Below are 26,241 nucleotides of genomic sequence, written 5' to 3' on the forward strand. Positions count from 1 at the left end.
CCACGAACAGGCCATGCCTTTGTGGGATTTTTTGTATACTATTTTTCTATTAATATGTATTTCGTTGATATGTAATTATCCTTTTTTTTAATACTTGTTTTATTATTATATTTATTGTAAGAAAACAAAAAAAAAAAAAAAATTACCTCTGTTTAAATCACGTCTGAAGAAACATCTCCTTTCTCTTCCTTAATCTCTCTTCCTTTCCTTTTCCTCTTTTTTCCCGTTGAGTAATAGTTTTGATTTAAGGTAATTTATAAACAAATACATTTATTTCTATTTTTATATTTCTTTAGCTTTTTAATCTTTTTTTTTTCTATTGAATATGTTCTGTAACTTGAATTATAAAAATTAAACTTTTATTTTATCGGTTGGTTAGAAGAAATTGCCATTTGGCAATAAGCCCGCCTATGTACAAATGACATTATGTACAAAAAGTTAAATAAATAAATTCTTTGCATTGTTTATGTAAATATTGATTAAATCAACAATAAAAAGTCATCTCAGCAAAAATTTCCGCACTCCATTACCATTATTATCATTCATTTCAGATTCTTCGTCCTACGTTGAGGACATAAATTTTGTCGAGGAAGAGGACGATCGTATCAGCCCGCCGTCTGCATCACGGGCTGAACCGATAGTGGTATTTGCCGCCAAGCCGCCGGAAAGTTCTTCGCCACCAGCGGTTACATCACCAGTAGTCCCTAGCCGGCAGTCAGCCATTACTACAGCGCAGCAGTGGGATACTTGGAGTGTCCCGCGCTGCGCACACTGATACACCCAGCTTCGAAGAAAGGAGGGCGCGTTAAAGATGCAGGAGAAGATTTTATCTTGCTTCAAAAGAAAATTGTGGAGGAGGAATGGATGTATAAGACACAGGAACGTGAAGCGGAAAAGAAGGAAAGAAATAATTAGCTGCAAAGGAAATTCAGCGTTCTTTGAAAACAAAAATATTAGAAGAAAAGCTAGAAGCAACTCGGATATATTTCAAAGAAAGATTGCTTTTTTTGAAAATCAAAAAATGAACGAATAAGAAAATAAATATGAAACAACTCTTGCAAAAAACAACTCAACGCGCATCTTGAACATATAACTTTTGATATTTTACCGTTTTTGCTTGTATATGTAATTTTTAATACTATTGAAATGTTATTTGTGTTTTTTATACTGTTTTAGCTTGTATTATGTATACGTAATTTTAATACGTTTTTGATATTTTTTTTAACCTGTATTGGTAGTGCGCATATTTTGTTAGTTTAAAAAAAACTCTTTTTATTCTTGTAATTTTTAACATTTGCACTCTTTTTTTATACAAATCAGTTTTATGGCTTCTTCATAAAGGTTTAATTAACTAGTTAGTTAATTATACCTTAATGAAGCTTTTGTAGCTTTGAAACCGGTCGGTAGAAAAAATTAAAAATGAGTGGTTAAAAACAAGTTGTTTTATATTTATTTTATTTAAATGAATAACCGCAAAGTTAGTTCTTAGGTAATAAATTTTAGAAAAAATAAATGTTTAAATACTTATTTTATTTTTAAAAGTTGGCTTAATAAAAGGAATAAAAACACTTTTTCTTTCACTTATTGTTTCCTTTATAATGAATCTCCTATTAAAAAAGGCGACCTCTCAAAAGTCAACTAATATTTATAAAGCAGTCAAAATTTAAAACCAATGTTAGATTGTTTGTTTTAAATTACATACATATATAAAATGAGTGTTGAGGGAAACATTTTACATATAAAATTATAGTTCTATATTAATTCTACGATTTTACACTTTTTTAAACGTCTTCAATTAATATATATTAAATTTAACTTCTACGTGATATACTTTATAATTTGATATTTTAAACCATTAACGTAAAATTATATTCATAAAGGTTTTTTGACACTATCACAATTACGAGTATGATAGAAATTCTTTGAACTGATAACTTGCATAGTGTTAGCACTGGTAGTGTGGTGTACACGAGTACAAATAAGAGTATGAGTTTTTATGTTGTAAGTAATTGAAAACATAAAAGTACATACATTTGTAATTATAAACTGAATTTCATTGTATTTCTTTTCTGAATAAATAAACTATAGAACTTAAAAGTTAATCACTTTGAACAAAAAGCGGGATTCCCACAAACATGAGAGAGAATAGAACAGATTAATATTTAAAATCTGAACATGAAAAGGGTTTCTCGCCAGTATGAACGAGAATGTGTCGTTTCAAATAACTTTTTTACTAAATGAATGTTTACGCGCTGAACATGAACAAGGTTTCAAATAGTATGAGTAAGAATGTGTCTTTTCAAATTACTTTTATCAATAGTTGAATATTTACATTCTGAACATGAAAACAGTTTCTCACGAGTATGAGTTAGAATGTGTTGTTTCAATCGACTTTTAAAAATACATGAATATTTACACTCTGAACATGAAAACCGTTTCTCCCCCGTATGAGTTAGAATGTGTTGTTTCAGTCTACTTTTAAGAAAACACGAATATTTACAAACTGAACATGAAAACCGCTTTTTACCAGTATGAGTTAGAATGTGTTGTTTCAATTGACTTTTATGACAACACGAATATTTACACACTGAACATGAAAAGGTTTTCTCATCAGTATGAATGAGAATGTGCCGTTTCAAATGACTTTTTTTGATAAATGAATGTTCACACGTTGAACACGAATAAGGTTTCTTACCAGTATGAGTTAGAATGTGCTGTTTTAATTGCCTTTTTTGAATACATGAATATTTACACTCTGAACATGAAAACAGTTTCTCACCAGTATGAGTAAGAATGTGTTCTTTCAATCGACTTTTAAGAATACATGCATATTTACAAACTGAACATGAAAATCGCTTCTCACCGGTATGAGTTAGAATGTGTTGTTTTAATTGACTTTTACGATAACACGAATATTTACACACTGAACATGAAAAGGTTTTCTCACCAGTATGAATGAGAATGTGTCGTTTCAAATTACTTTTTTTAATAAATGAATGTTTACACGTTGAACACGAAAAAGGTTTCTTACCAGTATGAGTTAGAATGTGCTGTTTTAATTGCCTTTTTTGAATACATGAATATTTACACTCTGAACATGAAAACAGTTTCTCACCAGTGTGAGTTAGAATGTGTTGTTTTAATCGACTTTTAAGAATACACGAATATTTACAAACTGAACATGAAAAGGGTTTCTCAGCAGTATGAGTGAAAATGTGTCTTTTCAAATCGCTTTTACGATAGCTTGAATATTTACACTCTGAACATGAAATGGGTTTCTCACCAGTATGAGTACGAATGTGTCTTTTCAAATTACTTTTATCAATAGATGAATATTTACATTCTGAGCATGAAAACAGTTTCTCACCAGTATGAGTGAGCATTTGGGTTTTCGATTTACCCTTCTTTATACATTGTGAAGAAAAGTGTGATTTCACTACAAGATTTGGAATGTTACATAAAACATGCGATGAACGTGTCTCTCTATCTCCGGGATATTTAAGTCGACTTCCGCTTCTCCTAGGATCTGAAAAAAAACATATATTTCAACTGACTTGGTTATTCACGCAGTTTTGACTACTGAAGATATTAAGACTAGAATCATAAGCTTACATAATTTGGAATTGATTCGTTGGCAACAAATAATTGCAAAGCGTTATAGGTAGCTTATTCCCTTTAAATTAATTGTAACAGAGACGGAAAACGTTATTGAAAAGAGAATATGGAAGCCTAGGCAATTATAGGGCTTATGACCTGTCATTGGCTTGTTTAAATGGCAATGTGTAATGGCAATGTGTAATATTCACCATTATGCCCATGTTTAAGCATTCACATTTCATCAACCCTTCTATCGGTTGACTTTTATTACAGTAAATTTAAATATGAATAACTCTCTAGGGAGCAAATCCCGCCAGTCTGCAAGCATTTGGACATACTCAAACATGGTTGAATTAACTACCTGGTAAAAGAAGCCGTGTAAAAATTGGAAAATTGTTTTCAGGCGTTGCCTAGTAGGTGATTTGGTTCAGACGGATGGATCTCACCCGCATGACGGTTTCAGCTCCTTTACTTCACAAAAGTCAACAGATAGATGAGTTGAGGAAATATGGATGAGCCAATGATAGGTCATAAGCCCTGTAAATGTTTTCCCTCTTTGTTACAATAATTTAAAAATGAATAACTCCCTACGGAGCAAATCCAGTTAGTCTGCAAGCATTTGGACATACTCAAACATTGTTGAGCTTATTCCTTATTTAATTTCATGACTATTCATTCATTCATTATGAAAATTAATAAAGCAATTAACGCGACGAATCCCTAAATTTCAATGTGAAAAGTAGTAATAATCACCTTTAGTGGAGGATTTTAAACATTCCTGTTTTATATCTGGACAAACAATGTCGATTTCAGTAAAACTCAGTACACCTCTTTCTATTTTATACTCTAGTTTAGTACTGGTCCCCGGTTCAGTCTTCACGGTAGCGAACTTTGGCCCCTCACTTTTGTAGGAACAAAGCGGCCCTTCTCCAGTATGGAGAATATCTCCTTGTACATCGCCAGTCCCAGGTTCCGCCTTAACAGTTACTGAAGCTATATCCATCATCGTGTTCGATACAAATTAAACCTTCGATCTGATGATTGAACTCCTGAAATTGAATGTTTAAGTGATGACTTTAACCCATAGAATTAAGAATAGTCCAGAAACTGCATACGCGCATTAAACATGCGACGAAACTATTCTCAATGGAGTAGTTTTATGTTTTGACCCATTAGTTTCTTTGGAGACGTCGCTCAGCACGCAACTCCCGATTTGAATTCAACTATGCCGTATTGTATCGTTTTAAAATGAAGAAATGCTGGGATCAACAAGAAACAGGATGGGATCACATTTAATGTGTAATTAACAAACGCATGCGTAAGTAGCAAATGCATTACTTAAAAGTTTAATTATTTTTCCATTTGTCAGATTGTCAAAGAAAAAAAAATGGTCACATTGTTAGTGTTGCCAGGGTAATTTTTTTTTTACCCAAATTTGCTCATCTAACGAGAGAATTAATGAAAATCGGACCTCGGATTAAACAACGCCGTGGTGGACTTTTAACCGACATTATCTTTAAAACATCAAATACTATTTAACACGACTATTCAGTTTTATGTAATATAAAATTTGTTTTATATTTTAGATTCAAAGTTCATTAATTCAAATACTCTTATTAAATGACCCTGTACTTATCCACTATGTTGTGTCAATCAATATTTCCGCGTTCACAATAAAATTTTAGAGAAATAAACAAATTGCTTTTTTTACCTTACATTTGTGTGATGATTATTTTTTTCCCATCGTGAAACATTACAGGCGACGCCACGAATGCGCGCGGCAAAAGTAGGGCATATTGGTGGAATTATTGGACACAGTCCGATGTATTCAAATATGATTCTACGCTCCTGGACTGTTCTTAATTCTATGCTCGACAGCTTTAAATTGAAAAAAAAACAACGGTACCTCAAAGTCGGCTGCAAATGTCAAAACCAGTCAATTCAAAATGTATAGAAGAGTTCGCACAAGGACAAGACAATGGTGGAGATCATTCTAGAACGCATTGTGGTGTATTAAGTTTCTTTTACACACCGCTTACCCTGAAGGGTTGAGAACTGTCACCTACCATTGTTAGATGTTAGCGCACAGAATGGCGGCCACCATATGGTAATGTTGCCAGCCTAAAGGTATTATATAGTCTAAAGGTATGACCAGTCATTGGGTGGTTTAAGTAGCTACTTTAGGCACTGTTAATTCGTAATGGCCTCTATGTTTGAGCAAACACATTTTTTTATTATTGCGCCTGTTGATTTTTGTGAAGTTAAAGATCGGAAACCTTTATTGATGCGGGTGAGATTCATCTATATGATACTTGGAAACGCGTAAAAAATTAATCAATATGTTTATATAAATGATTCTTGTTTTTTTTATATTTTAATACAAATCTGCATTCATACATCTAGTAAATGTTATAACTGTAACTCTCCAAAAAAAGAGACTAGCTCTTGTGCTTGGAAAGTGACTTACACTGTTATAGTTATTTATTTATTATAATTTATACAGTTTTAAATATATGTGTGCATGAGAAAAAAAACGCAACGATTTTATCGAGAAAGATCGATAAATATTTTTTTAAAAAGAAATTTACTCTAAGTTGTATTTCATAACTCGCGATTCTAAATTAAAAAAAACAATCGCCACCGGTTAAGCTAGGGTTTCCTAAGACAGCGGTGCCCGTATCTTAACGGCCGTAGTGAACGATAATGCGGTAGACAGCCGTCGTAACGATGATTAGAGAGTGGTTTTCTAAGAAAACAGTGTTATCAACAACGTTTTTCTAGGAAACCACTCTCTAATCGCCGTTACGACGGCTGTCTACCGCATTATCGTTCACTACGGCCGTTAAGATACGGGCACCGCTGTCCTAGGAAACCCTAGCTTTAGAGCGTATTGTTTCAATCGACTTTTATGGTAACATTTTAAGTTACATTTTTTAATAAATGAATGTTTACATGCTAAACACAAAAGGGGGTTCTTACCAGTATGAGTTAGCAATGGTATTTCTACCAAGATTATTGCTGTTATAAAAGCGCTCCACATAGATAGCAATTGTCGTTTGAGCATCGGTAGCTCTTTCACTGATTGGTTCGAGGTCTCCACTGGAGTGAGGCAAGGCTGCGTCCTTGCACCGTTCTTATTCATCATACTGATGGATTTTATTTTATGCAAATCAATACCACCTGATCGAGGTATAGAAGTGAACTCCCCCCTAAAGTTGCGCGACTTGGAGTATGTAGATGATGCAGTCCTTTTTGAAAAGTCTGTTGGTGATTTTCAGGAAATTGTTGACACACTGCAGGAAAACTCAACTCGTCTGGGTCTTAATATTAATACAAAAAAGACTCAGATTATGTGCAACAAATCCTGTCCTGACCCTGATAAGCCTCTCAATAATAATGGACAGAGGATTGAGAAAGTTGACAGCTTGGGAGTACACATAACTGAGGATGGAAGCACGCATAAAGAGCTCGCAACCCGCCGAGGAATAGACGGAGCAATTTTTAACATGATGCGTGTTGTCTGGAACTCTTTGGAAGTCTTTACTCGGTCAAAACGAAATGCCGATTATTCAACTCTTGTAAAATGCCAGTTCTCCTATATGGGTGCGAATCTTGGCACCTTACCAAAGCTCAAAACACCAAACTTCTGAGTTTTGAGAATAAGTGTTTGAGAAGAATATTAGGTATAAGGTGGTTCGATTTATAACTAACATTGAAGTCCGAGAACGGACGCAGCAGCCTCCTATAACGAGCGTCTTGAGGATGCGGCGGTGGACCTGGCTTGGACACGTGCTGCGCATGCCTCAGGAGAACATAAACCCTAGTTGCCTCTTCTTTAAACCTGCGGGATCACGCCGTCCTGGAGGCCGTCAATGACGATCTTTAGACTTTATTGGGCGGAATTTAGGGGCGCTGGATTGACATGGGAAGAAGCGAGAGTGCTGGCTGGCGATAGGGTCTCCTGAAGGCAACTGGTGATGTCCACATGCTCCACTTAGGAGCGGATGTGGAAAAGAAAGAGAGAGAGATGAGTTAGAATGTGTTGTTTCAATCGACTTTTATGATAACATAAATATATTTACACACTGTCCATGAAAAGGGTTTCTCACCAGTATGAATGAAAATGCGTTTCAAATTTTTATTTTTTTATTTACAATTACAATCATCAAGCCAATTTACATGGCTTGTCAGTTAAAATCCTTTATATGAAAACATATGATCACACTACATGATTGTGTAATAATAATTGCTACTAACGTACCGTAAAGAGCGAAAAAATATATTTAGAAAAATGTAAAAAAAGCAAAAAATAAGTACGTAATTAATACAAAACCTAAATACCAAAATTTAAAACAAAAGTGTGTACATAATTATTAGGCACTATATCTATATTATTTATTGTTTCAGCATTGACTTTGAGGAAAAACATGTTGAATTTATTTAAAATTAAACACTTTGTAATTTTTACCACATAAGAGTTTAATATATCATAACACAACTAGTTTTAGGTATCAGACCGGTCATTGCATATGGTGCCGCATGCTGGGCTATGATCAAAAGAGATGAAAATATGGTATTAGTATTTGAAAGAAAAATATTAAGAAATATGTTTGGTGCTGTCAACCAAGAAGGAGAACAAAAAAGAAGTCGACTGCCGCATACACCATGCAAGGCTTGCGTTTAACAAAAAATCAAAGATTTTTGAGTCAAATAATATCAATCGAAAACTCCGCAAGCAACTTGCTAAGACATATGTATGTAGCGTATTGATGTACGGTTGTGAGACATGGTGCCTTACCGAAAGAGATCTAGAGGCCTTTGAGATGTGGTGCTATTAATATTATTTTAGTTTAACCAAAAAACCAGTAAAAAAAAATATTAAATGCAACCCTGGTAGATCGATGGATGAATCATTTATGCTCCTAACTTCTTTTTTACATATTAGATTGAAGATTTTAATCTACGAACACGCACAGCTCAAAGATCTATATTTCTCTGAAAACCGCAGGTAAATCGGTTCAGCCAAGAGTTCAAGGACACCACGCGTACAGAGGAATGATATATAAAGATATATACACCTACATACATATATCCATGTCCATATTGCATATATATAAATTTCGGTTACATATATGCCATTTTATTTCTAAGACCGTTTGGCAACAAATTGAACACAACTGGAACCACATATTTTAGAGTTCTTTTTCCATATTTCTTGCATGTCTTTTTTTTTTTAATTATTTTATTTATACTTTTACCATTTGTATTATTTTTTTAATAAAGAATAATGTTCCCTCACTGGGGTGGGGTGTCCCGTGCCGAGGAAAACATTTTACAATCAGTAAAACGAAACATGCCTTAAATTAGTTATTTAACATAGTTAACATAATAAGATAATAAAAACGTAAATAATCTAATTAACCTAATTATCATCGTAAACAAAATAAGCAATATAAACTAAAATAATCATACAAAAACATAATAAATTCATATAGAGCTGTAGACAAAATTTCATAATCAGGAAACAGATTTTCACCTATTCGGCTTGATCCACTCATCGATCCGTGCGCAACCCACCTCCACTATCCATTTTTTAATAGCAATTTAATATTGATAGTTCTTATGGACAATGGAAGTAGACTGTACACTTTAACCAAGCAGTATTAAGTTGTTTTTGCAGTATCTAGTAACTCTTGTATTTGAGTAATGAGTTATGGAAGGTAGAGAATAATGTTTAGGTGCGTACAGTAACAGAGCTTTTTCATCAAGTTGTTTTACAGAGGTGACATTTAAATTTACGAATATACCGAGGGAGCAGTTCTGATTGGGACTCAAAAGATAATTTTTATTAAAGCTTTTTGTGCAATTATTATTTGTTTGATCAATGTTTCATTTGCACATCCCCATCCAATTATTTCAATCTAATCCTTTGGAATCACTAAGCCTTCATTATGTATAAATCTCGTATTATGACAATGTTTTAATATATTTTTGAATTCATTATCTTTTCTTTGTTCTGTTGACCTGTCATTGTCCTGTTAAATGTTTACACGCTGAACATGAAAAGAGTTTCTTACCAGTATGAGTTAGAATGTGTTGTTTGAATGACTTTTTTTAAATACATGAATATTTACACTCAGAACATGAAAACAGTTTCACACCAGTATGAGTTAGAATGTATTCTTTCAAATCACATTATCACATTAATGTTTACAATAATATTTTGAGTTTGTCCAAATTTTTGTAGACATAGACTGGATTCAACTCCCTGGGGAGCCGTTTATATAAACATATTACAACAGACATGAAGAACATTTAAGAGAAGGTAATATAGAAGTCGGTAGTAGGTGAGATAATTCAATTACATGAATCTCACCCACACAAATAAAGGTTTCAGCTCTTTAACTTCACAAACATCAACAGATGAAAAAGTGGAAGGAATATAGATGTTCAAATATGGGCGGAATGGTGAATGTTACGCAGTGTGTAAAGTGGCCACTTAAACCAGCCATTGACAGATCATAAGCCCTGTAGATGCCTAAACTTCTATATTACGGCGGTCTCCGTGGTGTAGTGGTCAAGACGCTTGACTCACAGACGGAAGGTTCCGGGTTCGATTCCCGGTGAGAACATAAAAATTAAATGTGATTTTTCTCAAGCCTGGGTGTTCTGTGATGTAATTCACCACTGTAATTGGGCCTCCTGGCCTGTTGTGGTGCAAAAATAAAAATAAAATAAAAATTACCTTTTCTTAAATGTTCTTCATCTCTGTTGTAATATGTTAATTAATGTTAACAATCGGAAAATGAAAACAGTTTCCCAGGAGTATGGGTGAGAATGTGTGTTTACAAATCACTTTTATGATAACATGAATATTTACACTATGAACACGAAATGTATTTCTCATCAGCATGAGTTAAAATGTGTCGTTTCAATTGAATTTTACGATAACACGAATAATCACACTCTAAACACGAAAGGGTGTTCTCACGAGTATGAATAATCATGTGTCGTTTCAATTGCCTTTTTTCAATACACGAATATTTACACTCTGAACATGAAAAGGGTTTCTCACTAGCATGAGTCAGGACGTGTTGTTTCAATCGACTTTTCAGACAAGTTGAATATTTACATACTGAACATGAAAAGGTTTTCTCACCAGTATGAATCAGAATGTGTCGTTGCAAATTACCTTTTTTAACGAATGAATGGTGACACGTTGAACATGAAAATGGTTTATTGCCAGTATGAGTTAGAATGTGTTGTTTCAATTGGCTTTTACGATAGCACGAATATTTACACTCTGAACATGAAAAGGGTTTCTCACCAGTATGAGTGAGAACGTGTCTTTTCCAATTACTTTTATCGGTAGATGAATATTTACATTCTGAACATGAAAAGGGTTTCTCACCAGTATGCATTTTGGTTTTCAATTTACCCTTCTTTATACATTTGGACGATAAGTGTGATTTCTCTACAGTATCGGGTACTTTATGCGAAACAAACCATGAATGTGTCTCTCTATTTCCGGGATGTTTAGGTCGACTTCCGCTTCTCCTAGGACCTAAAAATAAAAACGGTATATTTCAAGTGACTTGATTATTCGTGCAGTTTTCACTATTGAAGATGTTGAGACTAAAACCAGAAACTTATATTAGTTGAGATTGGTCCGTTGGCAACAAATGATTGCAAAGCGTTATAGGCAGCTTATTATATTATTATTATTATCATATAACTCTGTTGGCTTATGTATAAGTCAATGCACAACTCTGCTCCGGAATATCTAAGGGAACTATACATTCCAGATGAACTAGCTGACAGGCGTCTCACGCTTAGATCAGCTACGTCTACGGCGAGAGGAAAAGTTATTATACCTCTACGCAAACAGCGCACTAAATTTAGTGAACGCGCATTTGCGGTCGCAGGCCCTATGGCATGGAATGCTCTCCCAGCAGAGGTGCGAGGCTGTGAAACTGAAGTGATGTTTCGGAAAAAACTTAAAACCCACTTGTTCTCTAAATCATTTTAATAAATCCGTAGCATGTGACGACAAAATAAATTGTTTTAATTAAATTACAAATACAAAAGCTTCAATTAAATTTATTTAACAATAGAATAACTATGTAAAGAGCCCTTGAGGTATTATATTACGAAAATGGCGCCATATAAGTTATCCATAATAATAATAATAATAATATTCCCTATTCAATAGCATGACTATTTATTCATTTTATACGAAAATGAAATAAACCTATTATTGCAAGAAATACCTAAATATTTATGTGAAATGTAATAATAATCACCTTCAGTAGAGGATTTTAAGCATTCCTGTTTAATAGAAGGACAAACAATGTCGATTTCAGTAAAACTCAGTATATCACTTTCTATTTTATACTCTTGTTTAGTACTGGTCCCCGGTTCTACCTTCACGGTATCGAAATCTGGCCTCTCGCTTTTGTAGGAACAAAGCGGTACTTCCTCAAAATGGAGAATATCTCCTTGTACATCCTCAGTCCCTGGTTCCGCCTTAACAGCCACTGGAAGGAATTCCATATTCGTGTATCCGAGGACGGATACAAATTTAATCTTCAACCAAAGATCAAACTCCTACAAAAAATAATTAAATGTTTATAAAGTGATAACTTGAACAGCCTAATGGAAGGTCAATATTTTCTTTTCAAATGAGTTCCTGTTATAAATCTATAACAGATATCAACAACATTTTGAGTTTGCTTAAATTTTTGTGGACAAGGACTGGATTCAACCTTCCGGGAGCTGTAAATATTAACATTTCAAAACAGAGATGAAAACATTTAAGAGAAGGTAATACAGAAGTCTAGGCACCTACGGGGCTTATGACCTGTGAGTGGCTGGTTTAAGTGGCCACTTTACACACTGTGTAACATTCACCATACTGCCCATATCTACATTCCTTCAACTCTTTCATCAGTTGATGTTTGTGGAGTTAAAGAGCTGAAACCTTTATTTATGAGGGTGAGATTCATCTAGTTAAATAATTTCACCTTCATACTAGGCAACGCTTAATTATTTTTTTTCAATTTCTATGTTTCTTCTTCATGGACCAGGTGGATTTATCAACAATATTTTGAGTTTGTCCAAATTTTGTAAAGTGTGTAAAGTGGCCACTTAAACCAACCAAAGTAGATGCCTAAATTTCTGTATCATCTTCTTCAAAATGTTCTTCATTTCTGTTGTAATATGTTGATATCACTGATAAGATACTAAAACAAAACCTCTTTTATTTTGTACTAACCACAATACTCTCAATAATTAAACCACCTGTTTCACATCAAATTAGTATTGATGGTGGCTATATCAATACGTTTAATGCACTCGCACTGAATTAAATATATTTATTTCAATATCAGGATCATAGAATTAAGAATATTCCAGAAGGAGAGTAGATTCATATTTGAAACCATCGGATAGTGTCCTAAAGTCCCCCCACTTTGCCCCATTTTCGCCGCGCGCATGTTTGAAGTCGCCGCGTTATGTTGCCAGATCGCGAAAAATATAACCATAACACAAATGTAAGATAATTATATTTTTAAAAAAGCAAGTTATTAATATCTCTCAAATTTTATTGTACACGCGGAAACATTCATTATTACAACATAGTAGATAAGGGATAGGTCATTTAATAAGAGTAATTTCATTAATGAACTTTGAACTTAATAAAACAAAATTTATTTTCCATAAAACGAATATTTTTATCATGTAAAGTAATATTTGATGTTTTAAATAATTTTATTTGACCGACTTTTGACCGACATTTGTCGGTCAAAAGTCCACGACAGCGTTATTGAATCCAAGAGGTCCAATTTTCATTAGTTCCCTCATTAGATTAGCAAAGTAGCGTAAACAAAATTACTATCCTGGCAACACTAACAAAATATCTATTTTGTTTTCTTCGACAATCTGACAGATGGAAAAATAATTCAATTTGTAAAAAAAAATGCATTTGCTACGTACAAATGCATTTGCTAATTACGCATGAAATGTGATCCCATCCCGTTTCTTTAAGATCCCAGAAGTATTTCTACACTTTAAAACGACACAACACGGCATAGTTAGATTCAAAACGGACGTTGCGTACGGAGCGACGCCTACAAAGAAACTAATGGGTCAAAGAGTAAAACTATTATTTTAAGAGTAGTTTAGTCGCCTTCTGTTTGATGCGCTTAAGCGGTTTCTGGGCTTTTCTTAATTCTATCAGGAAATTTAAATCAGAATATTGATTCAAAGCATTTGCCAAACGCATATTTCGGCTCATGCCTTTTTCTCAAATAGCAGTGGAATATAAATATTAATTTTATTTATTATTTTTGTGGAATAAAATACTACATTATTACATGAAGCCGATGGGATTATATCATAAACTTATTCATTAATCTCTTAACTCCTGTTACGTTCTACTGGCGGTTGGTTCTTGACTTTTAATTTGGCCCAGTAATCATACAGGTAGAAAGATCGGAAGTCTATTAGAAATGTATGGGAATTGATTTCCATGTCACTAACTCTACGCATTTTTCTGTACTTTTCGGTCTTCTTCACAGCTTTAATAAATAATCAACATATTACAACAGAGATGAAGAACATTTAAGAGAAGATAATATAGAAGTCTAGGCATCTACAGGGCTTATGACCTGTCAATGGCTGGTTTAAGTGGCCACTTTACACACTGTGTAACATTCACCATTCTGCCTATATTTTAACATCAATATTCCTTCAATTCTTTCATCTGTTGATGTTTGTGAAGTTAAAGAGCTGAAACCTTTATTTATGCGGGTGAGATTCATCTAATTGAATTATTTCACCTACATACTAGGCAACGCCTGAAAATGTTATTTTTTCAATATCTATACTTCTTCATGGACCAGGTAGTTTATCAATAATATTTTGAGTTTTTCCAAATGTTTGTAGAAAAGAACTGGATTTGAAGAACTGAAGGAAAATAGATGTTCAAAATAGGCCGACTGGTGAATGTTACACAGTGTGTAAAGTGGCCACTTGAACCAGCCATTGACAGGTCATAAGCCCTGTAGATGCCTAGACTTCTATATTACCTTCTCTTAAATGTTCTTCATCTCTGTTGTAATATGTTAATATAAACAGCTCCCCCGGGAGTTGAATTCAGTTCTTGTCTACCAAAATTTGGACAAACTCAAAATATTTTTAATAAATAATATGAATGAACTTACCCAGAAAATCACGTAAACTCAACTGCCTTAAATCGAAAAGAAAACAAAAACAAACGGGACTTCAAGGACAACTTCAAATGTCCAAACCAGAATAATTCCTAATTTAGAGTTGTGAGTTCACACAAGGACAAGACAATGGAGGAGATCATTCCATCGCGCGTCATAGCGAATATAAACTTAACGGGAAATTTCAAGCTACTTTTATACAGCGCTTACTTCTTAATCTTACTGCTTACCACTCGGTCGCACGCTTCTGTCAGGACACGGAATGGCGGCCATTCGTGGATAATGTTGCCTTGTTGGTTTGTAGGCTAAAGGTATGACCAGAAAGCTGGTTTAAGTAGGTACTTTACACACTAAATTCATAATTCCTCCATAGATCACCAAATCGACATTTTACTATATTATGTCTATGTTCACGCCAGCTGGTGCAGGGTTCTCGCTTCAACGGTCTCGCCAATCTCGGGTGACATGCGAACGAGGAAAAAGACACACAGTTTCTTCAAAATATTATTTTTTATCTAATTCCGCAATGTCACATAAATCTAAATTGAAAATAGTCTGAAAAAGTTGAGCGGGCACATATTCATTAAATACACAAATTAGCTCAAATAAAACCACAGGGCAATCACACCCTCACAATCGCAACTCGTAACACTCGAGGATGCGTACAAGCCTCGCCTGTCACTTGTCATTGTCTCTAAAGGCTCACTATTGAATGTCACAGAAATAATAATTATTGCAACTATCCTAAAAGATAACTGCAGTTTCTTTAAATGATTACCTAGGTAAACACATTTACCTAATACACGTAACACTCGAGGATGCGTACACTCCTCGCCTGCTACGGTCTGACTTTCCGTCAGCAATTCTACAAGCGCACTTGCAGACTTCAAAATGAAGACTAAAGCTTGTTCCTCTCTCACAAGCTTTCCAAAACCTATTTCAATTACATTCTACAAAAAATACTGATATTTTAGTGCCAAAAAAAATATATCTAAGACCTTTTCAAACAATTAAGAGATTTCTCTTCCTCAATAAATTAAATTATATGTGACATCCTAGGACAAGAAACAATAAACTAAACTAGGATCTTAACACAGGACAAATATCCAGTTCTTTGAAATATTATATAAAAAAATACAAGGGTACAAAGTGTACACATTTTAACCCGCCAAATCTTCGGAACGAAGTTAGTAATTTAAATGCGTTCTGTAAAGAATTACTCGTATTTAATAAACGAAATATTGCTCAATTTAGTTTTGGCCCCAACAGTCTATATTACACTTTGTCTATATTATGCAACAAAAAAACTTACCTTTGCTTTGGTATCGAGCAGTTTATTAAAAAACACAGAGTCGTAATTGGACCGTAACAAATTACACGCGCACTTTGACAGCTTCTGACAAACCACTGAGTAAAGTTAGTGACTAAAGCTTCTGAGGGAAGTTAGTGACATAAATTTACTTTCTTCCTTAATGTACCAAATTTACCGAAATTAAATGGAAATCTATTTTTTAAGGTTGATCATAGATTAGACTTTTTGGGCAAAATATCCATCCAGGGCAAAATTGGACGATTTTTTTCGTACCTATTTTTCGCGGTATCTATATAAATAAATCTGGAGAAATGTAGCTGTGAACACCGAGAGACACAAACACAAATGATGAATTTACAATGTTTAAAGTACCCTTTTAAACTTATATAGGTACTTCAATGGTTAAACCGGCCAATGGCTAGGGTTGCCCATTCAATCCACAAAAAATCCGTGAGGTAAAATTAAAAACAACCAAAATGAAATATTAGTTAGGAGATTGGGATCAATAGATAAATGCAACATTTTTTAAAATCCTTTCCCACATTCATTTTCACCAGAAAAGGCGGATGAAAAATACGGTTTTGTGTATGAAATAGAACCAGAAAGTGTTCCTTTGTTGTATTGTTTTTATTATCACATTGTATAAGATTAAATATTATTTTTACTATCTTGAATAAGGAAATCGGATGGAGATAAGTTTGCCTCGTTCTGTAGTAGTTGGTGCGTTCACCTATCATTCTCGAGGTCATGGGTTCATATATATGAACGGTTAATGTCAGAACTACGGGACGAAAACCTGACTTGGGAGGACGCACAGGAGCTTGTAGCTGACAGAGATACTTGGACGCTCTTTGTGGAGACCAAATGCTTCAACTAGGGAGCGAACATGAAATGATGATTAAATTACGATAAAATATACGTTTTTGTACAAATTAACTCATTTTACCGCAATTTTATTTCAGTAAATTTCAATAAATTACATTTTTCAATTTATTCGAATGAGCATTTTATTAGTGTTTACGTGTAATTGATGAAAATATTTTCTTTGAAATATTTGAGTAGTTTTAACATTGGTTTCCGTTTTTTGTTGAGTAAATAAAAAATATAAAAAATAAAATAATTTGTATTATATCAACACAGGTGCTGCCTTTTAAATAAACGCCTATTAAATTCCCCTGGACAAGAAACTATTGATTTGACAAACGAAAGCGCATCTTGTTATGTATATAGTATTGAAAAAAATATCGATGTATTTATTGATCCCATCTCTAAAGCGGGGGTTCCTTCATCTACCCGGTGCGACCGCGACTATTTGCTAATAAGTCGCAGGTCCTGTTTGCTTACTAATAATAATCGTTTCAAAGCGGAAGCAATATTATATCCTAGATCTTTATTCTTTCAGTTTTAACATTTCAAGTTTAATAATAAATTACCTACTGTATGTTTTGCACATTAAGTAGAAAGCTTACAGAGTAACAACCGTTACAGTTTTGATATGAACGAATAATTTTATCATGGCCAGTCCTAGTAGATCCGTGTCAAGTGTATAATTATCGAAATCATAATAAAGCATATTAATAAGGAATTATTAAATAAGCGTGTAAGTTATGAGTGAAATTATGAAATAGATGTGGAGTATAAATTAACAGTGACAGAACAATGATTTTTTTTTTGTTGACCGGAACGCATTGTGACGTTGATAATGTTTCGATGAAATAATATGGATAAAATTATGTTTTAGCATTAAGACGTGTCAGTGAAGGCGTTTTAGAACGATATCTGACGTGCATATAATTTTGGAAAGGGCACATCAAACATTAAGATATCTCGATTTTCATATTTTGTTTTATAAATTTTTCTCAATATCTGCTATTAATTTATTGGTTAAAATTCCAATTGTCAATATTTTAATTGAATAGTGTGGATAAACTACGGAAACGTAATATATTAGTCGATCACAAGCCAAGTTTCTCAGTGCTCGGACTGAGGCGGGCGAGGGGAGCGAGGGGAGCGCGGCGTATCAGACATCAGACTCCCCCCTCCCCCTCCTCGTTTCACCCCTGCAGAAGTAAGCAACCATTTGATATTTTAAATATTTTATTTTTGAAAATTTTATTCGTTATATTAAATTATTTAAATGTTCCAATATGTCTTCTTGCTCATACTGATCATCGTGGTTTCGGATGTGACAGGGTTTAGTGAACACCCTGTATTTTTATTTTTTTATTTTGATTTATTTTTTAAAGTACTTTTAAATTTTAAATTGATAACCTTAGCATATATAACCGATAATGTAGAAACTTCACTAGTTCATTAGAGTAAAGTCTAATTTTTCTACACTATAAAACTTGCCATCGTAGGTACTCGATGTTTCAGAATAAAATAAAATAAAAAATCTTTCCATGATGAAATACCTTTAGGCTGGCAACATTATCCGCAAGATGGCCATTGACGCCATTCCGTGTCCTGACAAAGGCATGTGACGTAGGGAAAGCGCTGTATAAAGTAGCTTGAAATTTCCTTTTAATTTTATATTCGCTATGACGCGCGATGAAATGATCTCCACCATTGTCTTGTCCTTGTGTAAACTTTACTCTACATTTTAAATTATTCTGGTTTTGACATTTAAAGTCACCCTTGAAGTACCGTTGGCATTTTTTTCGATTTAAGGCAGTTGAGTTTACGTGATTTTCTGGGTAAGTTTATTCATAGTATTTATTAAAGCTGTGAAAAAGAACGAAAAGTACCGAAAAATGCGTAGAGTTAGTGACATGAAAATGAATTCCCAAACATTTCTAATAGACTATGATCTTTCTACCTGTATGATTACTGGGCCAAATTAAAAGTCAAGAACCAACCGCCAGTAGAACGTAACAGGAGTTAAGAGATTTATAGATAAGTTTATGATATTATTTTATCGTCTTCATGTAATATTGTTGTATTTTATTCAGCAATAAGAAAAACTAGAATCAATATTTATATTCCACTGCTATTTAACAAAAACGCATGATGCCGAAATATGCGTTTGGCAAATGCTTTAAATCAATATTCTGATCTATATTTCCTGATATTTGAATAAGTTTAATAAATACAATAGTAGAGCATTAAACGCATTGACAAAACCAACGCCACAACTACTAATTGTATGTAAAACAGGTGGTTTAATGATAAATAGTATTATAGTAAATACAAAATTAAAGAGGTTATATTTTATGTATTTATTAACGCCCAAAAGGCTTTTACATATACAGAGGTTATCAACAATGTTTAAATATACAAATGTAATTAAAAAATATATACATAAAAAAACAAGTCAAAAGACTAGAATACTATTCAATATTTTTTTTCAATAATTTGGTTTAAAATTTTAGCAAATATGTAGGGTCCAGTCTATAGTCGATGACACACGCGTGTTAAATTAGTTCAGCTGAAGTAGACTAATGACCGACGATGCAATGTTATAATTTTCTATCGAATCCAATACATTCGTATTATGCAACTCTCATAGTATTGCACGTTAAACCGGGAGCATTGTTCTGCAACATATTCACATCATCCCTACCATGAAGAAATGTACTGCAAAGGAACGTCGTATTTAAAGAGACCACAGGACGCAGCCAACGTCAGTCAGCCCGTTCAGTTAGTCAGCCCAACGAGATCAGTGCAGTTTGCTCAGCTCCAGCATGTCGTTCAAGTGCAGTTTCTTCAACCCATCATCGACGTAACACTCGTCCGACATAATTGATTATTTATTCGCCATGTAATAAATAAACACCAAACAGCAAGCTCGTGTCTTCTCTGTCAATCTCCACTGGGGTAGTAACTCCAATCAACCCCCAACTACCTAATTCTACAAATTTATCTGTTTTTTGGTCATCAGTTTATTTGTTCCCGAGAGAGTGAATTCTCGGGAACAGAGAATTAATGTGCGAATTCGGCTTAGATATATTAATATAACTTAAGTAAATATGATGCCTCATTGGCCTATTGGGCACATGAAAATAGATACATTTAACTAAATCAGGAACATCGAAAAGATTATTAACAACTTTATACAAAAAAAACAAATCAGATATTATTCTTCCATCACCAGTTTTAAGTCAATAAATTGTATGTAAGAGAAGAAGTTTATATTTTCTCGCGATAAATGCAATTTAAAATCTATGAACCGGAGAAATTAATGCTGGATTACGGTGGATATCTGTGATAGATTTATAACATGAACTTATGTTAAAAGATCTCGTTGATCTGCCATTAGACGGTTTAAGTTGTCACTTAAACATTTAATTTGACACACCGAAACATTGTATAATTATTTTTTGCAGGAGTTTGATCTTCAGGTTGAAGACTAAATTTGTTTCCATATTCGGATAGGCACATGAATATGGAATTCCTTCCAGTATCTGTTAAGGCAGAACCCGGGACTGGCAATGTACAAGGAGATATTCTCCATACTGAGGAAGGGCCGCTTTGTTCCCACAGAAGCCAGGGGCCGGATTTTGCTGCCGTGAAGGCTGAACCAGGGACCAGCACTAAACAAGAGTATAAAATAGACAGTGATATACCGAGCTTTACTGAAATCGACCTTTATATTCCTGATATAAAACCGGAATGCTTAAAATCCTCGACTGAAGGTGATTATCAATACTTTCCACAAATATTTATGTATTCCTTGCAATAATCGGTTTATTTCATTTTTGTATCAAATGAATAAATAGTAATGCTGTTGAATGGGGAATAACCTGCCTATAACGTTTTGCAATCATTTGTTGCCTACGGACCAATTCCAAATTATCTATGTTTCTGATTTTAGTCTTACCGTCTTCAGTAGTCAAAACCGCGTAAACAACAAAGTCAGTTGAAATATATTGTTTTTATTTTTAGGTCCAAGGAGAAGCGGAAGTCAACCTAAATATCCCGGAGATAGAGACACATGTTCTTCGCCTGTTTCGTATGACGTACCCATAACTGTAGATCAATCACACTCTTCTTCACAATGTATAAATAAGGGTAAATTGAGAACCCAAATGCTCACTCATACTGGTGAGAAACCTTTTTCATGTTCAGAGTGTAAATACTCGTCTTATTGTAAAAGTCAATTGAAACAACACATTCTAACTCATTCTGGTAAGAAACCATTTTCATGTTCAGAGTGTAAATATTCGTGCTATCGTAAAAGTCAATTGAAACAACACATTCTAACTCATACTGGTGAGAAAACCTTTTCATGTTCGGTGTGTAAATATTCATGTTTTCTCAAAAGTCAATTAAAACAACACACTCTAATCCATACTGGTGAGAAACCATTTTCATGTTCAGAGTGTAAATATTCGTGCTATCGTAAAAGTGATTTGAAAAGACACATTATAATTCATACTGGTGAGAAATCCTTTTCATGTTCAGAGTGTAAATATTCGGGCTATCGTGAAAGTCAATTGAAACAACACATCCAAATTCATACTGGTAAAAAACCATTTTTATGTTCAATATGTAAACATTCATTTATTAAAAAAAGTAATTTAAAACGACACATTCTAATTCACACTGGTGAAAAAACATTTTCATGTTCAATGTGTAAATTTTCATGTTTTCTCAAAAGTCAATTGAAACAACACAATCTAACTCATACTGGTGAGAAACCGTTTTCATGCTCAAAGTGTAAATATTCATGTTACCGTAAAAGTAATTTGAAACGCCACATTCTTACTCATACTGGTGAGAAACTGTTTTCATGTTCAGAGTGTAAATATTCAAGTATTTATAAAAGTGATTTAATTAAACACGTCTTCACTCATGGTGTTAAGAAACCCTTTACATGCTCAATGTGTAAATATTCATGTATTCAAAAAAGAAGTTTAAAACGACACATTCTAATTCATGCTGGTGAGAAACCCTTTTCGTGTTCAGAGTGTGAATATTCAAGTATTTCTAAAAGTGATTTAATTAAACACGTCTTCACTCATGGTATTAAGAAACCCTTTACATGCTCAATGTGTAAATATTCATGTATTCAAATAAGAAGTTTGGAACGACACGTTCTAATTCATACTGGTGAGAAACCGTTTTCATGTTCAGAGTGTAAATATTCAAGTATTTATAAAAGCGATTTAATAAAACACGTGTTCACTCATGGTGTTAAAAAACCCCTTACGTGCTCAAAGTGTAAATATTCATGTATTCAAAAAAGTCGTTTAAAAGAACACATTTTAACTCATTCTGGTAAGAAACCATTTTCTTGTTCAACATGTCATCATTCATTTATTAAAAGAAGTAATTTAAAACGACACGTTCTAATTCATACTGGGGAGAAACCCTTCTCTTGTTCAGAGTGTAAATATTCGTGTTGTCGTAAAAGTCGATTGAAAGAACACATTCTAACTCATTCTGGTAAGAAACCGTTTTCTTGTTCGGCGTGTAATCATTCATTTATTAAAAAAAGTCATTTGAAACGTCACGTTCTAACTCATACTGGTGAGAAACCCTTTTCATGTTCAGAGTGTAAATATTTAAGTTATCGTACAAGTGATTTGAAAAGACACATTCTTACTCACACTGGTGAGTAACCTTTTTCACGTTCAGTGTGTAAATATTCTTTTTTTCTTAAAAGTTAATTTTAACAACACATTCTTACTCATACTGGTGAGAAAACCTTTTCATGTTCAGAGTGTAAGTATATGTGTTGTCGTAAAAGTCAATTGAAAGAACACATTCTAACTCATATTGGTAAGAAGACATTTTCATGTTAAAAATGTAAATAATCATGTATTTTTACTTTAGAAAGTCATTAGACACAACACATTTTATCTCATATGTACTGGTGATAAACTGTTTTCATGTCCAGAGTGAATACTTTCAAATATGTTTTACAATAAACAAAACATGTTTTTTTATAATCAATAAGATTCTTTCATTTTTCATACTTTGTATCATTTTATCTTACAGTTTCAATCCGTGATACGATTAGCTTTTTTGTTAGGCTTATCTTATTCACATTTGTAGTTTCTTTATTTAAGACCATTTCTATTTTATATTTATATAATATATTTAAGTTTGTAAATGAAAATACTTGATGGAAGTTCATTATAATTTATTATATATATAAAAGACGAGTGATACTTCAACTCTTCACTGGCGTCGTAGTTTTAAAAAAAACGTTATTGGCGTCTGAGCCCCGTTGGACCCACCCATTTTAAAAATACACATTTCAAAATGTCTTATTTTAAATTTGATTTTTGTTTAGAATTACATGATTCGTATTCTGTTAATTAGTAAATAAAACATCTTTAAATTACAAACATATAAACTTCAAGCAGTCTTTTGCCCGCTTTTTTACAATTATGTTGATTTTCTCTAAAAAAATGTATGTAGTGATTAACTTTTTAATTAGGTACGCTTTTTTTGACATTGTATTTAGTTTAACAAATTACAACAGGGATGGAGAATACCTTAAATTTAAATAAGGGAATATGGAAGTCTTAGCATTTACAGGGCTTATGACCTGTCATTGGCTGGTTTAAGTGGCCAATTTACACACTGTGTAACATTCAGCATTTTGCCTATGTTTAAACATCCATATTTCTTCAATTCTTCCATTTGTTGATTTTAGTGAAGTCAAAGAGCCGAGACCTTTATTGTTGTGAAGAGATTCATCTGACTGAATTATTTCACATACTAGACAACGCCTGAAAACAATTTTTCAATTTTTAAACTTCTTCTTGGACCAGTTGGTTTCGTTGGCCAATGACAGGTCATAAGCCCTGTAAATGCCTAGACTTCCATATCCTTTATTTAAGGTATTCTCCATCCCTGTTGTAATTTGTTAATCTTAATGACTCCCGAGGGGGTGAAATCCAGTATTTTGTCTACGAACATTTGGACAAACTCAAATATTGTATTGCATTTAGTAATGTATAGAAAACTGTAATTGCCCTATAGTTTTGGTTTATTTGTAAATATTTATTTTTTATTGTAATGGCTGTTGTTTTCTTTTTAATAAATAAAATAAAATACAAAAAAAATAGAAAAACTTTTTCTTTTAATATCCAAGTTTAATTAAGGCTTTATAATATAAAACAAGAACAGAATGTGAAGGTTAAGCTAGGGTTTCCTAGGACAGCGGTGCCCGTATTTTAACGGCCGTAGTGAACGGTGATGCGGTGGATAACCGTCGTAACGGTGACTTGAGTGTGGTTTCCTAGGAAAACGGTGTTATCAACACTATTTAACACCGTTTTTCTAGGAAACCACTCTCTAGTCGACGTTACGACGGCTGTCTACCGCATCACCGTTCACTACGGCAGTTAAAATACGGGCACCGCTGTCCTAGAAAACCCTAGCTTTATCGAGCAAACTTAACAATAATAATAACGGCCAGCAGAGTGGAGTAAATATTGACTGGTCTTATATTAATTTAAAAAAATACACATTTACAAAAATATTAACAATGGAAAAATCTCAATATTTAAATTCCTACTTTATTGCGATGATAAATTGCAATGTTAAATATATATATTGTTATAATTATTCTTTTGCAATTTTTTTGTTTACATTTGTAGAATTTTATTAAAAGAAATAACAAAACAGTAATAAGAAAACGATACCTACATTGTATGAAAACTTAGAGTTGGTTACATTATAGAATATTTTCAAATGTTTTGAATTTTTATTTTACTTAAACTAATAATATTATATGAAAAACAGAAGTCACGTTCTAATACAGATTTTATTTCTAAAAAGCCGGGACGTGAATATAAAAAAAGTGGTGTGTTTATTGTATGTAGCCCTAATAAAAAAGTAATTAAAAAAAATGTTTTTTTAAAAAAACAAGTTAATACTGATTTTCAAACAAACAAATGGGAAAATGGAGACATGGTTTGAAAATTAAAAAATACCACCCGCAGAGCAACGAATTATAAACCTACGAGGTGATTTTCACAAAAATGGCGCTATATAAATTATCCAAACATTAGGTACGTCAGTTTTTTTTTTTTTAACTATGGCAATAATAATAATGTAAACCACGATCCTTACTTTATGGTATTTAGAATATTTACATAGGTATAATTATAGTCTGTGGTTATCATTGCTTGACATAACCTAATATTTATCTGAAAGGATGAAAACTAAAATATTTTTGTTTCATATTTATTATTTAGGTCCTTAGAGTATATACTTTAGGTCGCGCATGTAAAACTACAATCAGCTGTTACTGTGTTGATATTTTAGATCGGATGGATTTGGTATCAATTTTATTATTATTAAGTACACAAATAAGCTAGCAGCAGACAAATAAACAATTGTTAACCTCGTCCATTGGTCCATTTGCAATAGTTCAATATTACGCACGCCTATTGGTCTATTTGCATTCGAAAAGAGATAGAATGTATGGGTATTGGAGCAAAAATGGATAATTTTTCAGTAAACTGCTTGTTGTATGATGCAGTTCTGTTAGCAAGCAGCAAGGATGATTTGCAGCAAATAGTCTCTAGAATGTATGATGTATGCCGGGAGAGCAAATTGGCGATAAACGAAAGTAAGTCAAAAGTGATGGTATTTGAAAGGGGAAGTGAGGTTACTGACTGCATAATAAATGTAAACAACGAATGTCTCGAGCAAGTAGAAGAATTTGTGTATCTGCGAAGCATGTTTTTAAGGGATGGAAGAGTAGAAAAAGATGTTGAAAGAAGAGTGAATGCGGGCAACAAAATGAACGGAGCACAAAGCAAAGTAATTTCGAATAAAAATATGTCAATCGAAGCTAAACTGGCAGTGCACAACGGAGTTTTAGTCCCAACACTTATGTATGGAAGTGAAACATGGAACAGGCAGAGGAAGGATGAAAGCCGAGTGAACGCGGTTGAAATGCGATCTCTTAGACTAATGTGTGGGAAATCAATGTATGACAGGGTTACGAATGATGAAATCAGGCGAGAGTGTAAATCTGAGTCAAGTATAATTGATTAGATTAAGAAATAAGGGTCTCTGAGATGGTTTGGTCACGGAGAACGAATGGATGATAAAAAAATGGTAAAACAAGTATATATAGCGAAAATAAACGGCAACGTGAGACGAGGACGACCGAGGAAGACGTGGGTTACGTTGTGT

General features: G+C 33.4%; 3 protein-coding genes across 5 annotated transcripts; 1 reads left to right on the forward strand and 2 right to left on the reverse strand.

The window, feature by feature from the left end:
* Positions 1-1,569: 1,569 nt before the first annotated feature.
* On the reverse strand, positions 1,570-5,678 carry LOC148285732 (uncharacterized). 3 transcript variants are annotated; one of them, XM_088231124.1, is made up of 3 exons: positions 5,504-5,678; positions 4,351-4,646; positions 1,570-3,526 (listed from the first exon to the last, which is right to left on the reverse strand). In XM_088231124.1, the coding sequence occupies exons 2-3, from the start codon at positions 4,601-4,603 to the stop codon at positions 2,271-2,273; spliced, it is 1,509 nt and encodes a 502-aa protein (XP_088087250.1). In that variant the 5' UTR covers positions 4,604-4,646; positions 5,504-5,678; the 3' UTR covers positions 1,570-2,270. The 3 variants fall into 3 exon arrangements, with proteins under 3 accessions (XP_088087250.1, XP_088087172.1, XP_088087095.1); XM_088231046.1 differs by having other exon boundaries at positions 5,309-5,678; XM_088230969.1 differs by having other exon boundaries at positions 4,351-5,678.
* A 2,754-nt stretch (positions 5,679-8,432) lies between these two features.
* On the reverse strand, positions 8,433-15,071 carry LOC148285733 (uncharacterized). Its single transcript, XM_088229578.1, has 3 exons — positions 14,820-15,071; positions 11,901-12,204; positions 8,433-11,161 (listed from the first exon to the last, which is right to left on the reverse strand). The coding sequence occupies exons 2-3, from the start codon at positions 12,148-12,150 to the stop codon at positions 10,479-10,481; spliced, it is 933 nt and encodes a 310-aa protein (XP_088085704.1). The 5' UTR covers positions 12,151-12,204; positions 14,820-15,071; the 3' UTR covers positions 8,433-10,478.
* A 3,522-nt stretch (positions 15,072-18,593) lies between these two features.
* LOC148285734 (uncharacterized) lies at positions 18,594-22,811 on the forward strand. The gene is made up of 3 exons (XM_088229683.1): positions 18,594-18,833; positions 20,463-20,771; positions 21,022-22,811. Exons 2-3 carry the CDS (start codon positions 20,516-20,518, stop codon positions 22,698-22,700), a joined length of 1,935 nt encoding a protein of 644 aa, XP_088085809.1. The 5' UTR covers positions 18,594-18,833; positions 20,463-20,515; the 3' UTR covers positions 22,701-22,811.
* Positions 22,812-26,241: the final 3,430 nt, after the last annotated feature.

The sequence above is a fragment of the Micrasema longulum genome, unplaced genomic scaffold, assembly GCF_059751315.1.
Source record: "Micrasema longulum isolate JH-2025_06_02 unplaced genomic scaffold, ASM5975131v1 h1tg000008l, whole genome shotgun sequence".
Taxonomy (NCBI): domain Eukaryota; kingdom Metazoa; phylum Arthropoda; class Insecta; order Trichoptera; family Brachycentridae; genus Micrasema; species Micrasema longulum.

Excerpts from the sequence above, each read along its gene's own strand:
- LOC148285732 (XM_088231124.1), bottom strand. The coding sequence starts at position 4,603 with ATGATGGATATAGCTTCAGTAACTGTTAAGGCGGAACCTGGGACTGGC. Across the intron at positions 3,527-4,350 it reads TTTAAAATCCTCCACTAAAG|ATCCTAGGAGAAGCGGAAGT; the intron begins GTGATTATTACT and ends GTTTTTTTTCAG.
- LOC148285734 (XM_088229683.1), top strand. The coding sequence starts at position 20,516 with ATGAATATGGAATTCCTTCCAGTATCTGTTAAGGCAGAACCCGGGACT. Across the intron at positions 20,772-21,021 it reads CTTAAAATCCTCGACTGAAG|GTCCAAGGAGAAGCGGAAGT; the intron begins GTGATTATCAAT and ends TTTTATTTTTAG.
- LOC148285733 (XM_088229578.1), bottom strand. The coding sequence starts at position 12,150 with ATGGAATTCCTTCCAGTGGCTGTTAAGGCGGAACCAGGGACTGAGGAT. Across the intron at positions 11,162-11,900 it reads CTTAAAATCCTCTACTGAAG|GTCCTAGGAGAAGCGGAAGT; the intron begins GTGATTATTATT and ends TTTTATTTTTAG.